Genomic DNA, 18,399 nt, shown 5'->3' on the forward strand with positions numbered 1-18,399 from the left:
GTTGGGAGCAACATTCCAATCCCATTGTCCTTTTGCCACCCCATCTTCTAATTTAAGCAACCTGATGTCATATGATCTGACTTTGGATCCTTGTACCTGTCATGAACATATGAAGGCCATCTTTATGGAACAGCCTTTTACTGTTCTGTACATGGCCCCAGCCCCATATATATCTAAAACATTTTTCTTTACCCCAAGTTTTGAGTCACATATTAATAAGAACATATATGCTTAGGCTATAAAATAAAATTGCAGATGTATGCATGGCCATGTATGCATGCTTATGCTGCCACACACAGTTATTCAAAAGATATCCCCCCTGAATCCCTTTTTCTTTTTTACTTCCTATAAGGAAACCGGACAGATTAGTTCAGTTAGAATCTTAGGGGTGGAGAGAATGATCAGGTCACATTGTGATGTCATGGGGCACTTGCCATTGGCTAATGCCTGTTAATGCCCATTTACCTATTGGAAAAAATGATCTCTAATGTTTAATGATATATTTACTATATAGAAATTCAAATAACAAATGTTATCATAATCATCTCTAAATTTTTGAACCAAGAAAGGAAACTAGGTGTCATAAAATGTTTGAACATCTCATCATTTTCTAATGCAAAATAGCATGAATAGCTTTTACATTTGTTTCATTACAGCTAAAGAATAGGGGAGAACCATTTTTTATTACTGTTTTACTATGACCCATAATAATGAATGAGTTATTTAGCTGTAGAAATAAAAAAAAATACAAATTATATCATCTTCATTTGATCCCAACTAGAATAACTATATATTCAAGCCATTTTGAACCAAATTCTTAACCAATCTTTGCATTATAGAACATACCATATATGTACAATCCCAAATATTAATACATTAAATACCATACCTTAGCATATGTGTCCCTGTAATTACTAACATAGATCATGAGAATCTTATGAAACTTAGAAGTGCGCTTCTTTGATATTTTTGTCTCCTAATGTGACTGACTATTTTATGGGTCTTTGACGTTCAACATGTTCTCTGAGAGCCATTAAGGACCTTGCAGTGGTACTATTTTATAAAATGGATATGTCTGAAAGTGCTAAAGAGGTTAAGGTAGACACTTTTTAAAGTATGCAAGCATTTGCAATGACTGTGGCCATCTTGTTTAGAACTGCATGTTCAAGGTGTAATACTAAATGCAATAATGCCTGAGATCTTTTTGGTCATTATGGGCAAAATATCCAATTAAACAGATTTTACACAAACAGTATATTAAGTAATTTGGTACATCCAATAGGTGATCTTATTATCACTTTTAAGCAATAAGCATTTCACTAGTAAGAACAAATTTAAAATAGCAAAAAGAATGTCTTATAACTTAGCACTGAATGAAAGCTTTAAGAACCAACAGCAATTTGGAGCAAGAAAATCAGCAACATTGATGAAGGATCAAATACATTTCAGGAAAAAGATAGTAAAAAAGTGCAAAAACAATGCCTGCAAGCCAGTTTGCATAATTTTGAAAAAGGTATATTTTTTTTTCTGGGATTTTACTTTCTGCAACTTCTGCATGAAAAATAAAAATCCCTCAGCAGAATGTGGTAAAAACAAACATTTCTGCACAAAGCACTGTGAAACTATTGCACAAATCTTTAATGAAGAACTCCTGGGCAAAAGAGTTCTACAGAACTTTGTCCAGATTTTTTGGGTTATATACTATATTCTGTGAATTTGTTTCCCTTTCTGAATTTGCTGGAATTTAAATCCTTGGATGCAAGGTAAGCTACTCCAAATCTGTGCAAGCAAAGTTACTTATTTATTTATTTAAAATATTTATCGTCTGCCTATATCGGCCTACACCGCACTAAAGGGCAGATTTTCAAAGGGGTACGCGCGTAAGATACGCGCGTACCCCCCCCGAAAACCTGCCCCAAGTTCCCCCTGCACGTGCCAAAAAATTACTACATAACAGTGGTTATACTCTGCTGACATCAAAAGCCTCATGAAAGAGGTGAGCTTTAAGCTGCTTTGTAAAAGTTCTAATATTGTCTACCTTCTTTAGTGAGTCAGGGAGTGAATTCCAAGCAGCAGGACCAGTTAAGGAAAAAGCATATTTTCTAGTGGAAGCCAGATGACCAATTTTTAGATGGACTTTCTAACAGCATTTGCTGTGAGGATCTTAGATCATTACTGGGGACATAATATTTTAACACTTCCTTTTGGTACTGGAGGCCATCACATTTCAAAGCTTTAAAAACCAATACCAAAAGCTTAAATGTAGCTTGCTGTGTTACAGGCAGCCAATGTAAATGTGCTCATGACAGCTGACCCCAGAAACCAATCGGGCTGCTGAGTTCTGAAGAATCGGAATGGCCTTGATCCTGGAAGCTGGCAATCCCACATGCAGCGAGCTGCAGTAATCCAGAGATGTGAGAGCATAGGCTTGCATAACAGTGCGAAGGTCCCCTGGATCAAGAATAAATCTCAGGTGACGGAGAAGGCACAACTTAAAGTAGCCAGACTGCAATTTGCTGGAACTGTGGTCTGAAGTATAGCCTGGAGTCAAAAAGGACCCCCAGGTTCCTTACCACTTCCCTAAATGGGACAGACACACCAGATACCAAAAGCAAGATGACATGTTTTTGCAAATAATCATCTGCTCTGGTGAAGCGGACAGCTTCTACTTTGGCAAAGTTTAACAAGTCATTATTACTCATCCAAATCTTTACAATCAGTAAAATCTCCCCTATTTTCTTCGGCACAGTTTGCAAATTACTGTTCATTAGGGGGAAAAAAAAGCTGAATATCATCAGCTTATGTTCCAGAAGTAATAGCCTGATGCTCTAGTACAGGACACAGGGGCCTAAGATAGAGACTTATAGGGACTTTGTGGCTTTTGCCTTTTATTTGAAGGGAGAGGGCAACACTTATATCCAGCCCTAAGTAACAGATCTCATTGTGAAAAGTTGATCAGGGGTCAGCAGGCTTTGTGCAGGCACACACACCTCCGGTGACCTTTATATTGCTGACAAGTAATTCACTGGATTTCTTTTTTCTTTATCCTTTATGCTCCTGCCTCCTCCCCCCCCCCCCCCCCCCATCTTGGTATATTTCGATAGTTTTTCCACTGCTGTTTTTCTTCAGATTTACATGAAAATATTATCACTACACAGCTGCAAGCGAGGCGCCAGGTTAATTTCAGAAACGGAAAGTATAATAACTTGCTTCAGGTCACCAGTGATTGCAAAGACGACAGAATGTTTAGACTGCATTTTGTTTACTCTTGTGGCACTTTTGCTATTAGCATAATGGAGTGATTCACATTAAAAGTACCATTCACTGTACGGTTAAGAGAGGCTTATGATTATTTCAGAGCAAGTAATATATTTCCTGTCATCAAAAGCCAATATTATAGACTGACAACATTCTGAGAGGTTTATTGTTTGTACAGCTGTTTGATCACATTACTCCTGAAACAATATCGCTGTCGTGAAGTGAGCCAGGAAAACAGCAAGAGAAATTGGTGCAGTTGCATTATATATTCCTACTTAATACCATCCACATTTCAAATGCGTTCAGTCTTTTCATTTAACTGCCTTCATAATTTGCACAAACTATAGAGAGGAGAACACGGTCTCCCATCCTTAAAAAGAGAAGAGATTTGGTGGAAGAAGCCAGAAAGGCATGAACTGCCTTCTCTCAGAGGGCTTTTTTTTTTTTTTTATTGCTTATATTTACGCTAAAAAAAATCATTTGCTGTCACCTATGTTTGTATACAGAGAAAAATTAGCTGGCTGAAAATACAATAACCAGACATCAGTCTCCCATTGGCATTTTGCTTCATGTTTTAACATATTGCACCTTTGTTTTCACAAGCAATGCACTGAAGTGAAGAAAACGATTAAGGCTTCATTTACAAGCCAGAGATCCAAACTCCTCTCCTCCAACTTCTAGTATAATAAATGAAGTAACAAAGACATCAATTCATGATAATATGGTGCTATAAATAAAAATCTGTATTTATTTTGGAAGCCATGGACCCTAAAACAAAATGGACATTTTCAGAGACAGGCTAAAGGAAATTGAATCCAACTACATACTGACTAGCAAACAGTAAGTACTCTAAACACGGTGAGGCAGATATTCAAAGAGGTTTGTCGGGATAATTCTGGAGTTAGCCAGATAAACCCTATGGTTTGAATACCTGGCCCATTTAATAGGATAAATTGTATCTAGCTAAGTCATTCAGGGGTATTCGGGGGCAGAGTTAACTTAGCCAAATAACTTATCAGGCTAACTCTGATATTCATATTTAGCCATATAAGTTATTTAGCTAAGTCTGGATATGCCTCAGAGCAGAGTTAAAGTTATCCAGGCAAAGCTAGTGAAGTGTGGAAAGCAAAACTGAAAAAAAAAAATATTAGTGGGTCTGTAGGCCTGATCCCCCACCCCTCATCTCACAGGGATGGTAACTTTCAAACCAGTAAGCGGGTACACAGTGGTACGCGTAAGTCGGCCCACGCCCTGGGCTGCGGCCATTTTATAACTTGTGTGTGCGTATATGAGTGCATGTTATAAAATAGCTTGGCAGCATGCACATGTACGCTAAATTTTAAGTGGGTGTGTGCATGGGTGCGCAAATCCAGCTTGTACCGTGTAAGTTGGGGGGATTTTAAAAGGGGAGCATGCCCACACCATTCCCAGTTTGCCAGTTTGCTCAGTTAGGTCCTCCAACCCCTCCGGTTGGATAGCTTACATTCCCCTTGGTTAACCAAGACCCTTTAAACCCTTCAGAAATGGCTCAATCCTTTTATATTATGACTTACACGACATCCATAGCAGAAGTAAAGTTACACGGCAGGGGACCTCAGCATTTACTCGCTTATCTCTTCTAAGTATTTACATGCCCATGCCCCACCCAAACCATGACCACATGCCCATGCCCATGCCCCACCCAAACCATGACCACAGCCCTCCCCTTTTTGGAAACTTCTGAGATGTGCGCACCGCATTGACACGCGTATCTGGGCGCGCGCGTGCCCGACTTCTCCAAGCATCCTCCAACTGATGTGCACCTTTAAATGTGTTAAAATAATGTGGGGAATTGTGACTAATCCTCCCTTCCCTGACCCTCCAAAGAAAGGGACAAAGCCGCAGACCTATTGGCCTGATGAGCAGCCCCAATCCCCTCTCTACGATTGCTTAAAAAATATCAGCCTTTGGGCTCCACCTCATAAAACCCGATCTCTCCTTGCAACTCCAACACAAGCCCTACTGCCTAATGTGGAGCTCCCAAATGCTTCCTGGGCTGCAGGGACTATGGTTCAATTGTAGCATTCCCTGTGAATCCCAGAATTGATTTGATAGCTGCCAGAGTAACATATTTAGAGCCTGATTCATCAAAGTATTTTCCCATAGACACAGAATGGGAGAAAAGCCTTTGTGGATCAGGCAATTAGTGAGGTGGATGCATGGGGGTTCGGGCCTACAGGCCTACTAATTTCTTTCTTTTTTTTTATTTTGCTTTTGGCAACCAGCTAAAGTTAAGGTAAAGTTATCCGGATACATATATTCAAACATAGCTAGTTAGGTTTGAAATTATCTGGGAAACATTACCGGAAAAGGATGTTATTTATGTATATTCAGCAGAATGTTTATCCTACTGAATATCCCTGACAACCTACCTGGATAACTTTAACCAAATAAATTATCCATTGTCTTTTCTCTGCTTTTCTTAATATGGGCGTTGCTAGATTTCCAGGCCTTTGACACATTATCTTTAGATAGGGCCAAAGCATAATCTGCAATATACTGGAGCTATGGCTTGAGGAGAAACAGACAGTAGCCCTTATTAACCAGCTAAACTGAAAAAAAGGTGTGAACAGAATAGGCCTCAAGGTCTAGTGCATTTCATTTAACAGGCATTATTGAGCGATAAGCACCAGCTGACATTTGAGTGGATATAAGAAGCAATGTCTTACCTTGAACGGAAATGGATGTTCAGCAATTGGACTCATGGGAAGTGAAGCTGTGCTACTGGCTGGACTCATGTCTGCACTCTGTAAAAGAGGACAAATTGGTCATGATGACCCTAAAGACACACAAGCTTTCTATCATTTATTAAACTCACCTATAAAGATTAGAGTACATCTCATACCAGGCCTTCTTCATACTAGGTACTGCAAACAGCAGGGATGTGCATGGAAATAAATGCAGTCTCAGTTTATTTGCCATTTTGTTTCGGTTCCCAAGTTTTAATTTAATTTATTTACAGTATTATTATTATTATTATTATTTCACCTTACCCAGCCCAGAGGCCACTTCAAAGCGGATTGCATTCCAAAAACAACCAATAGAAAAAAAAAATGTTAAAAGAAAAATATCAATTAACAAATACAAGCGACATACAGCCCAACCCTCTCCTCTCAATCCATACACATAATTCCAGCCTGAAGATATAACCAGGGGTGGGGATGGTTGTGCCTGGGGGTGTGGAGTGGTACATGTTGGGGAACCCTGACCCACCAATGTATTTTTTCACACCTTTGAGGGGAGGGAAGGGGGAGAGGGTGCCATGGAGGCCCTGGCCCACCAATGCTTTTACTCACACCTTTAAGGAGGATGGGGAAGGATGTACTGGGGGGGGGGGGACTCTGACTCACCAATTATTTTAATCTTCACCTTTTGGGGGCTGGGGGGGGCATTGCTGCATGTTCATTTAAGTCTTTTTGTTACATTCGGGGAGTCGGGACCGCCTCGAGTAACAGCCCCAGATTGAGCCGGGGGTCAGCCTCAACCCCCTCCCCTCAACCATTTCTTCAGCTATGGCACTCTTCTTTTTAGGTAGCAGCCCTTTAAGGAGATGGTGGTCCCTTGAGGTTGGGGGCCACCATCGCACCTTCACGTTCTTTTGAGCCGGTTGTTGGACAGGAGCCAAAAGAAGGTGCTATAGAGCCGCAATCTTTTTCAGTGGGAGGGGGTCTCATTATTTATTTTTATTTTTTTATATATCGACATTCCTGTAAAAATACAAATCATATCAGTTCACAATGAAACATCAAATTCGCTCTAGGGCGGTACAAGTAACAAAGTTGCCAGTTGAAACAGTTGAGAACAAGACAAAAACTCATCTAAACATAACCCGTGAACTCATGAAGCTCATGAAACTCATCTCAACACGAGAAAAATTATTGTGGCAATATCTCCCCCATGAAAATCTTTAGTAAATGACCCCCTTAGATTTCTAGGGACAGAGGAATACCTACTGTACCTGAATGTAATCCATTTTGAAGTGGCTGGCCAGTCATGAAAAGCAGAATATAAATATGTTCTTTTAACAGAGAATGTGAATATTTTTATTCATCATAGGGCAATGTTCAAAATCATTTATGTTATTGAAAAGCAAATTTACTTACACAAATTGGCTGTTTGACTACTGCCCTCATCCACTGTGCTTAAAACTAAGGGCATTTCACCACAATACATTCATTTTTAGATGCTTTCCTGAGTTTGCGCTTAGGTTGGAAATTTATATGCTCAAACTGCATTTTCAAATCTCCGTGCAAATCTCTTTTCCAGCACAACTCAACCTATACAAAAAGCAGGTGCAACTGATCACCCACACTTTGTATCCACGGTGAGTTTCAAAGAGAAAGTATCCATATACTTTTGAAACCTTTGCCAAAGTTTGCTGGCATAATGCACCCATGGACCTTGTCTCAAAATGCTACATTTTAAAAGTACCCTCTTGGTGAATATCTTTCTATTTTGATCTTAGATGAATTCAGCCCTGTTGGTTTCACTATTTACTCAGAAAAGTTCTCTGGTGGGAGAAGACAACTAAAAACTATAGCAAAGAAAGCAACAAAATATTCCTTAGAAAAGTGATTACATTTCAATACTGATAAAGTAGCAATGGTTATTGTGACTTGCTGTGTTGTTCCTATCAGTAGTTAATTGTACTAAAAAAAGTTATCTGCAGTATCTTAGACATCAATCCCTGAAAGACGGAAGGTTTTAATCTGCTACAACTGCTTTTCGACAAGGGCAAACCTGTGTGCTGCGATATTTGGCAGATTTAGCACTAACATCTGGTAAGATCAGGTAACAATACATATCGATCAAAGAAGCTGTTGGTTCTGACAGAGAAAATCTGCAGTGGATATGGAATCCAGGCAACAAATACAAAGTGATAACTGAAAAAATAAATTCTGTGGGTATATTTTATAACTTTAAGACAGGGGTAGGAAGGTTAATGATCTTTTTATGAGGGTGATTATCTTGGTTGTTCACTAGGTTAAATTTCATTGTCCAAGAGGGATTGGTGTAGTCCCCTAACATCAGGGGAGATGAGCCTAGATGCTAGCACTAGAAAGAGATTTTCAATTTGAGGCTGTTTACTTATCTTCAGCTCTCAGGAAAAAAAAAATTCAATTTTCTGGGCTATAATGTGTTTACTCACATCTATCCTGACTCCCTGGCTATAGCCTACACATTCTGCCCTCCTTGAATGGCCTTTTCCCACAGTCAGGCTGGCTTCTGCTTCTTTCGTTTCCTAATGGCTTTTGACACTTTTAATCTAGGGTGATATTTGTGAGAAAGATGCAAAACCTCAAAGACTGAGGCTTTCTGTTCTTCCCTAATGAAATCTCAGTGGAATCTGGCATGTCTAATTATCAGTAAATGCAGTTATCACACTACTTGTGATATGAAGGAGCATGTATTAAAAGTTAATAACATATGCAGGATCCTCCAAGTTTAATGCAGCTTTGCGAGTGCAGATTTTACTGACTCAGAGCCTCTCCTTTCTAACACTTTCATATGAAAACAGCAATTAGTTTAACATTAATAACTGAGTGGAGTGAAATAAAATGATAGAAATTGTCAAAATCAAAAGGCTTGCTCTGCAGAAACCGTTTCACACTTTTTAGAGCTGTCCCTAAGAGGAGAGGTTTAGCATGGATATAAACGCGTTGAACAATGACACAAATAACAATCATCTAAATGAGGTATAAACAATTGTTTATGAGCTTAAATGCTGGAATGGAAGTAGATGAACGGAAAACAGGATTTAAGGGTAAGCATTGTTAACAATATGTACTGTATATTCAGTAGGGCTACTGAACCATCAGCCTTGAATCACTAAAGTAGTGGTGGCCAACTCCAGTCCTCAGAAGCCACAGACAGGTGTGGTTACCAATACAATAAAGATGCATGAGATAGGGATGCAGCTATTCCATAACATACATGCGCATATGTGCGCATGTTTTAAAATAGTCCGGCTGCATACAAATGCGTGCCAAATTTTAAGTGAGCAGGCACATGTGTGCGAATGCCCGCTTCCGCCGTGTTAGTTGGGGATTTTAAAAGTGGCATGCACGGACACCATTCCTAGTTAAACCAGTTCATCCCCAGTTCGCCCAGTTAAGGGATAGGTCCTCTATCCTCCCCCCTAGTTTAATAGCCTTCACTCCCCCCACCCCCCCAGTTAGCCCCAATCCGTAAAACCCTGCAGATCTGCCTATTTTTCTTTATTTTATAACTTGCAGCTCCTCCATAGCAGAACTTAAGTTACATGGTAGGGGACCTTGGTGTGCATCAGGGCGCATAAGTATATACGAGCCCATCTCTTGGCAAGGTCTTGACATGTCCATGCCCCACCCAGACCACACCCATTCCCTGCCCTTTTTTAAAAAACCTTTAAGATGTACTTACTGTGGGAGATACGCGCATATTTGGGTGACTTTTAGGATCCGTTTGGCGCGCGCAAACCTGACTTATTCACACGTTTCCTAATTAATGCACACATGAGCTTTTAAAATTCACCTTATTGTTTTTAAATAATTGCAGGCCCCACTCGTTTATCATTGTACCTGGGAGTCCTGCTTTCATCCCCTCCCCATTAATGCTCTATGAGCACACTGCAAAGGTGATGAGGGAAGATATTTACAGCAGCAGTAGCCTCAAACAACATTAGAGGGGTGCAGAGGGACAGTCTGAGCAGACACACCCATCTAGCTCATAGAGCTAGCAAGAGTTCCCTTTACATCATTTTAATTTACAGAAAATTAGTATATTACTGTAAATAAAAATTACAAAATTGAAATTCCCTGTGCTGCATAGTGGGACTGTCTAGGCAGGGGGGGGGGGTCAATATTTAATGGAAAATGGGGAATAATACTCTGTATAAAAATACATTTATATAGTAACATAGTAAATGACAGACGATAAAGTCCCCAAATGGTACATCCAGACTGCCCAGCAAGTTGTTTAGGTTAGTAATTGCCACTTTGTGCAGATTACCACTATGTCTTCTGTTAAGGGCTTCTCTGTCCAAGTTATCTTCATGCCATCTAGTAAGGGTAGAAACTGTCACTCCATGCAGGTTATCCTCCTGCCTTCTGGTAAGAATAGCAACTGAGATGAAAATGTTCTCTAAATAAATACATTTATATATATATATAAAATATAATACATAAAAGTAAAAAATAAATATTTCTAAAAGTGCAAAATATACCTCTTAGTTGGAATCAGGGTAAGATCCAAAACTGAGACTAGGCAATTCTACATCTTCACTGCTAGATGGCAGCAGCAATATTAATAATGGACTCTGTACAGCCTTGAATCTTTAAGCAATCTTCTGCCCTGGTAACTGACCTAGTGTTGATTGGCTTTTAGAAAGAGCCAATCAGCATGCAACTCAGTGATTCCAGGCTAAGACTGGACAGCTACATCAGCTCTGCAGGCACTATTCAATATCAGATAACTGAATAATGCAGCAGGGAAGCTTTAGGTTTGTTGTTTTTGTGGAAGCTTGTAAATTATGCAGAAAAAGCCTAATTATGCAGTTTCTTGCTCAGCCACTGAATTGCAGGAACCTAGGGGCACTGGCTGACAATAACATCCCCAGCAGTCCACTAATTAATACATATATGGAGTGAGGGCCAAAATGTTATAAAAACCATTACTAATCATCCATTTTAATTACTTCTACATGGTATCATGAACAGGACATGCCAAATAACGAATAACCCAGCTGCATTTTGAAAAGGAGGACTTATATGACATGGTAGTATATTTTGAATTTTTTAAAAATATATTTAAAACAGTTATTCAAAATAGTAGATCATTTCTTCTTCTTGGTTTCAAAAGATTGTAGCCCAAAAACTATTTATCCAATTTAGGTCCACCCGGGGCCCAGCCGAGGCTTCCCAAGACACTCTAACTCTCCCTGCCTTCAAAATTTCTCAGGGCATGGGCCTACCAAGCTAAGCGTAGCCGGGTTCAGCAGAGGCTTAGCAGGGCTCTAACAAGTCCCCTCCAAAAATTGCCAGGTCCAGCGACTTCCCTGACCCCCACTTACCACTTTTGTGAGGTCCAGTGGTGGCGGCTGCAGCATCAGAAAAGGAAGGAGTGATGCCCACTCACCCGGGTCCTGATTTGTTCTTTTTCGAAATGGTAACGCCAGCCATTCTGCGTGGCCATTGCCTTTTTTTATGTCACTTCAGTGCCATTCAGAAGGACCAGAGCTGCCATTTTTAATGGAAACAAGCCAAAGCAGTGGAAAGAGGGCATCATTCCTGTCCTTTCCAATGCTGTTATTACTGCTGGACATCATGGAATGGATAAGAGGGGACTGGGGAGGTCTCGGACCAAGCACTATTTGGAGGGGGGGTGGGATGGAGGTCAGAGAAGAATGACTAAGCTCCAGCTAAGCCTAAATGGAAAGAATTGGATCTATCAGTTGTACATGTACGGGTTTCATTCCTCCTAGGAGACAGGAAGCCATCTGCCAGAACAGTATTTTCACAATCTTAACATCCAGATCTGCCTTGACCATTGCTTCAGGCAGAGATTCATCACGAGGCACACTCTGCCTGTGCCTAGGGCAACAGAAATCTGGGGGGGGGGGGGGAGGGGCAGCAGACTGGCTGAAGATTTGCTGAATCATTCTGCAGAGAACAGCCCTCTGCTTCCTGATCCAGCCCCTCCACTCCAGGGCAAATGACTAGAAATCACTGAAGGGTGAGGACTGGCTGTGGGACATATCCCCTCAGTGGTAACACACTAGAGAACTATATAGATCTTCTCTAGAAATCACATGATCTTTGGCAGTCTATTATCAAAACCCAACCTCTAGCCTATATTAGGCACCGTACATGTTAATTATGTTATTACCCCCATATATCTTAATCCGTTAATTCGACCTGTTCATTGTAAGACATTTACTTGTCATTGTCATTGTTGTTATTGTTTAGAATGTAAACCAAATTGATCAGTAATTCTGTTATTGGAAAGTCGGTATAGAAAAATGCTAAATAAATAAAATAAATATGTAGTGTATGAGAGAGAGAGGGGATTTGTGTTCGTGTGTCTTAGACGGAGATGGGGTCGGTACCAAGTGCGTGTGTGTATCTGTATGAATATTGGGTGGGATGTTAGAGAGGGTATACACAAGGAGAAGCAGGACCAGAGCATGGAAGGGACACCTCTCTCTCTCCTTGAGGGTGGTTTAAGTCCCAGGGCACACAATCCAATTTATTTCTCTGGGGATGCACCGGCTAGCTGACTTGTCCTCAGCTTAACACTCAATCTTTGGGGGGATTCTTTTTACGGGGGGAGTGAGGGGTGGGGGGAGCTCTCGCTTATGGCCCAGATGATGAATAACAACCCCAGTGGTGCTTTGATCCCCTCAGATTGTGTCTGTTAGTGTTTCCCATGAAGTGAGAGGCTGTACGAATTAGACAAGATTAAGACTGGGTGTAAAATAATAGTGTACTGATTCATAAAGTAAAATATAGTCCATTTGTCCAAAAAATGAGCGTACATATGACTCTTGGTACAGGATTTTTTTTATGGGTAGGTAGGTACTTATCCTTTGTTATAGACATCTGGGTAAAACCCATGACTTCAATTGTGCATACTCTCCCAGTTGCTGTGCGGGATCCTATTGAAGGGGTCCCACTTGCATTGCACAAATCCTACCTTTAGACATCTTCTTTCCTTGGACACCCAGCCTGTCCTAGTCCCTTGAGGTGCAGAGATCCAGATGGGGTCTCCTTCTTCTCTGGTTCTTTCTTCTTTTGGTTCAGATGTTTCTCTATCCTTAGCTGTTTCTTCAGGGAAAGCTCTTGTGGAAAAATCAAGGGATCAGGCTAGTTCTCAGTGTGCAATCCCAGTGGGGAAGGGGGATCCAAAAATCCTCCCTATTTAACTCAAAAGTCCAAACTTGCTTGAAAGCTTACCTGGATACAGCTTCCTAAACTGGAGTTCATGCTGTCACAGGTGCTTGCCACATTCAGGGTGCGAATGGGCTCACTGATCTTCAGCACCTGTCCATAAGTACGGCAAGCAAGGATGACTTTCCACAAAAAAACAGGGTGAACTCAGTTCCTTCTCAAAATAGGACTCTTCTAGCCTTCAAAATCTCTCGCAGAGGGATCCATCACTGGTGCTTACCTACCTAGGGTTTAGAGTAGGCTCATAAGTCTTTGGTCCCCTGGTGACAGCCCTATTGCCCTTAAAATATCAGGCTCAACAATCTCTCTCTCTGTAACTTAAAGTAAGAAGGACCCTCTGGCTGGGAGTGCGCGATGAGGTATCCCTTCTGAAGCAAAACTCCTTAGAGCAAGGCCAGGAGGCCCCCACCAGAGTGTGGAAGAAATACATCCTTAGACTCTGACTGCTTCTTCAAGTGTATTAACTTGAAGAAGTGTATTAACATGGCAGGGCTAAACAGCAGTGAAGCATCTAGTCCAGAGCCTCCAGGTGGGAGGGACTGGGGTAAGACTGGCTTCTTACAAAGTATATTTTAATGCAGGGACAGTGTCATCTGGAGGCCCAACCCAGTAGGGGTGCCACAAATGCAATGTAAAAGTTGGAAATGTTTGCCAATTTGCTTCTGAATTTTATCATTTTTGCCACAGGATCTACTGAACTGCCACAGAAAACTAGGGGACTGTGCCTTAGACCTCCTGTTCCCGGTTGTCCACAATGTTATTCAAGTTTTCTAGTTCCAGCAACCAAGCCCATATACACTATTAAGACAGACTCCCCCCATATGACTACTCTGGATCCAGAACAAGGAGTTCTACTGGGTAAGTGTTTGAACTACTATAGTTTTCTGTGATGCTAATGATGTCTTCATAGTTTTGAACATTTAAAGGTGATTTCTCAAAAATTAGCAGTTACATATGTAAAATATCATATACATGAGTATATGCTATTTTAGAAGCCTCAATATACACAAATAAATCAGGGACACTGAGTAAAATTGCATGTGTAAAAAAGGGGCAGAGCAGGACCAACATTGACTTAGTAAGCTGCTATTTTATAGGCAATTTACACATTTAAATTTGGCAACTTGTATAAATTTACTCCTGCTCAATGTGTAGCATAAGTGTTCAGAAACTCCTTAAAAGTGAAAATAAAGTGGAGGATCTAGGCGAAATCAGGGGACTTAAGGCTGAAGAGCCAGGAGGGTCTTGATGACCTGCAGATGGTGTTGTATTCGTGGACCCTTGGACCGAGGCAGGATTGGCTCTACCTGCAGGGAGAAGCCCTTCAGGTAGAGCCAGGCAGATTCCTAGCATCAGCAAAGCAGAAACCCATCAGGCGCTTCACCTATACCAGTCATTGTTCCCCTCGAGTAGAGCCTTTTGTGGCCAGAGCTAGCAGGATTTAGTTGGGGTCTCTGATGATGGCCGGAGAGGTCTGTAGTAGGCTGCATCATACACAGGCAGCAGTCAGACATGTCCGGGGTCCAGGTAGTGGTCAGAGGCAGGCAGCGGTCAGTCATATCTGAGGTCCAGGCAATGGTCAAAGGCAGATAGCAGTCAGTCGTATTCAAGGGCTAGGCAATGGTCAGAGGCAGGCAGTGGACACTCGTATCAGAGATGCAGGCCAAGGTTAAACCGGACATTCGTCCGAGAGAAGGGAGGAGGGATGGATGGGCAGGGCAGGCAGGCAAGAAGAACAAGCGGGCCAAGTGGATGGCAGGACTGGGCTGAAGAGAAGATGCAGGGAAGCAACACGCACTACGAAGCATAGCTGAACCTGTTGCTGAGGTAAGTTCTGACAGGGACCCTGCCCATTCATAGGGCCTTGGTCTTGACATCAACGATAGGGGCTGTGGGGAATTTCCTGCTGTGGTCCCTTTATATGCTGGCAAGAGGCACGGTGCTCCTATCATGGCGGCATCCTGCTGCGTGTGTTGGCAGCATCCTACCACGGCGAGGAGTGTTGACTCGCCATGCAGCTGCCCAACGGTGTCCACCGCGCAATAGAGAGACATGGTTGGTCTGGCCGGGGGAGGTGAGCATGGCGGTGCGCAAGGACCACCAAACACAACAGAAGGACTTTGTGAACTGGTAAACTAATTGATAAAACTAGTAATTTTATTGCTGCATGCTTGTTAGAATCAGCATTTCTCGAGTTGTCAAGTCAATAACAGCTTATGTGTGTGCCTGTGTGCGTATGTGTGTGCCTGTGTGCGTATGCCTGTGCCTGTGGGTGTAGCTATCTCTACCTGTGTGTATGTGTGGGGAGAGGCATGTGCTTGTGTGTCTGGGTGCATGTGCCTGTGTGTGTGTTTGGAGAGCCTGCATGTATGTGCCTGTGTGTGTTTGTGTCTTTGGAGAGCCTACGAGTATATGCATGTGTGTGTGTGTGGGTGTATGTGTGCCTGTGTATATTTATGATGGGGCATAGTGTCTTTCTACATTGCACCTTCCAGTGTTCCAAGCACCACCTGGTGGCCACCGACAGACATGGCAGTGTGACCAGTATAAGCAACCGACCAATCAACCAACATGACTGACCGACTGACCAACACAAGCCACAAGCCTTTATGTAGAGAGAAAGAGAGAGAGAGAGATACAGTATACCCACATACACTTGCATAAAAATTCAAATTAATATATATATTATAGCCAGAACTATACCTTTAGATTCCAAAATGTGAGGAATAAGTTTTTTTTTTGTTTTTGTTTTTATTTTAATAATAAAGGAGCCTATGTACTAATCAGTATTAAAACTAGCATGGCAACACAAGTAACCTGCCAGTTATAATATTTCCAGTACAATGAGCTAACACGACCAATGTATAAAACGAATGTGCTACTGAACAAACAGAATTCCCATGGCCTCAATAGAGACTACAGAGTCATGGGAATGCCGCCGCATTTGACTTTCCAGATTTCCCTTTGGTTACCTGCCTAAAGTGAGAAGGCCATAGTACAGGAAACGTCTGCTCCCTGAAACAATTCCCCCAAAATAAGGAATCTATGTCTCTGTGATCACCAGCTTCCGACTCTACTTACAGCCTCCAAGGCGCAGGCTAATGGTGCCATTTTGGATTTGGTGCCTCGACCCACAATAGAAAAACTGGCTCTTTCCTGCCATCGAAGATTCAGGATGAAACTTGAAGGGAAAACAATCTTGAGATCCAGCTTTGAGATGTCTTTTTAGAGCATGGATGAGTTATGGACAGAAAGGCTAAGATTTCTTCTTTGGGTGTGTGGAGGAGGTGTTTGGATGCCCATTGTTGAGTCCTGAGATTTTTATTTTTTTTTTACCATGGTCCAGCAGCAAGAAAATGTACTGCACCTCCAGAAATGTAGTTATAGTAGAAAAGTTAATTGTTCTGTGGTACCTATTTTTGGTATTAATAGTAAACAGCATTAATACCTAATGAATTGATTAGAATGGCTAACATACATTCAATTAAGGTGCACAACTTTATTTCATTTATGTATAATGGACCCGTCAGGCTTATTACCATTAAGACCCTGGTTGACACCTTTAACTAGGGACAGTTAAGTTACTAATTAGGGGGAGGTAACATTCATATGTAGCCCCTCCCTTTGAGGGTGTTGGAATGGCAGTCCCCCTTGATGGGATTTATAGACAGTTCTCTACTGTGGGCAGTGTTTTCAGGATTTTGGAGAGTTAGATTGCTGTAAAGAGCGTTTTTTTTTCATTAGGTTTTCAGGCCTACTTGGAGGATCCAGGCAAACCCTACCTGGGGATCCTAAGCAAGGTGAGGATGGGGCTTCCCTCTGGGTTGTTTTTTTGGGATTTTACATTTTCATGGTAGGAGCCTTGCAAGACCCTTGAGTATCACCTGGGCTTGGGGCACAGGGAACCCTGAGTCTGTGGTGGCCATGGTAGGGAAGACCTGCCCTTCTATACCCTCAACGAGAAAGGAGGTATGGGAGAGGCCTGAGGTAAGGGACATATTTTGGTGTTAACTTCATTTTTGGGAGAAAGTCTTTTTGGTTGAAGATCAGGAAGGAATCATTTTTTTGCCCATTTTCTTGCCCTTCTGGGGAACATCCATAGGAGTGAAGGACAATTACCCCTCTTCTAGGGAAAAGAAAGTTACAAAGCAATCACCACTGTCACTCCAGGCCCTGAAAAATAAGTCTTCCCCCACACCAGCAAAGAATCCTAACCCTGAGGGAAAGGGAGACTGTGAAAGAGCTAGTCAGGAATAATTCCAGCCCCGAAGAGATATTGAATACTTTATGGCCCCATCAGTGGTTAGTGGCTACCTAAAGATGGGGTTACATATGAATATTAGATAATGCCCATTTATACATACCTTCCATATTCTGTTTATAAACAAAACATCGTTGTCAAATGGAATGTTTGCAGAATGAAAACATTTTGCAGATTTAAATTACAAAGAAATTCATTTCAAGTTGTAAAATATCCTCCAAGCAATTCAAATGGAACAAAAATACATGAAAAATATATGCATCAAATATGTTTCATCTTTTCTGATTTCATGTTTTTGTCCAATATGCAAATCGGCTTCTTTTTTCTGTTTATCATAATGTTCAATTAATTTATCCTTGTATGAAGCACTGAAGATGATTATGCAAAGTTTTCTCCCCTGATGTTGCTAGGAAATAGATCAATACCCTTCGTAGTTAAAACAAAGACCACTGTATTAGAAATGCAGAAATGTGAAATGCAAAGTGCTAGACAAAATGTGCCCTATGAATTTTGTTTTAGCATGTACTACCAAATTCCTATTTGAATACCACAAAGTCTTTCAAAGGACATTCATGTTTATGAAGCAGCTCGTTGAAAATATTCATGAAACCAGATAAACCAGGAATATATGTGGACATTCTATAAGGTTTGGATATATCAATGGATTATTTTCAAGGCCCTATTTCAGGACATTAGCCTTTTTAAATATTTAATTAGACTTATCTAGAATACCCTCAGCTCATATTTAACACATTGCAGGCTTTGGTGAACTGGAAGCACAATGGAGCAGGGGGAAATTGTTAGGCTAAATACCTTAAATGTATTTACTCGATTTCCACCCGTCTTGACATCTCACTCTTCTCCCAGTCCCTGCTTTTATTATCTTCTGCTCTCCCACACAGTCTGAGTCCCTGC

At 41.3% G+C, this 18,399-nt stretch overlaps 1 protein-coding gene across 1 annotated transcript in view; it reads right to left on the reverse strand.

Moving 5' to 3' along the window:
* The window catches only part of CCSER1 (coiled-coil serine rich protein 1), a 1,237,581-nt gene that overhangs the window by 393,677 nt on the left and 825,505 nt on the right, over positions 1–18,399 (reverse strand). Inside the window, 1 exon segment of the mRNA XM_029597704.1 lies at positions 5,967–6,044. Within this exon segment, the coding sequence (XP_029453564.1) occupies positions 5,967–6,044 (78 nt within the window).

Source organism: Rhinatrema bivittatum, chromosome 1, assembly GCF_901001135.1.
Source record: "Rhinatrema bivittatum chromosome 1, aRhiBiv1.1, whole genome shotgun sequence".
Taxonomy (NCBI): domain Eukaryota; kingdom Metazoa; phylum Chordata; class Amphibia; order Gymnophiona; family Rhinatrematidae; genus Rhinatrema; species Rhinatrema bivittatum.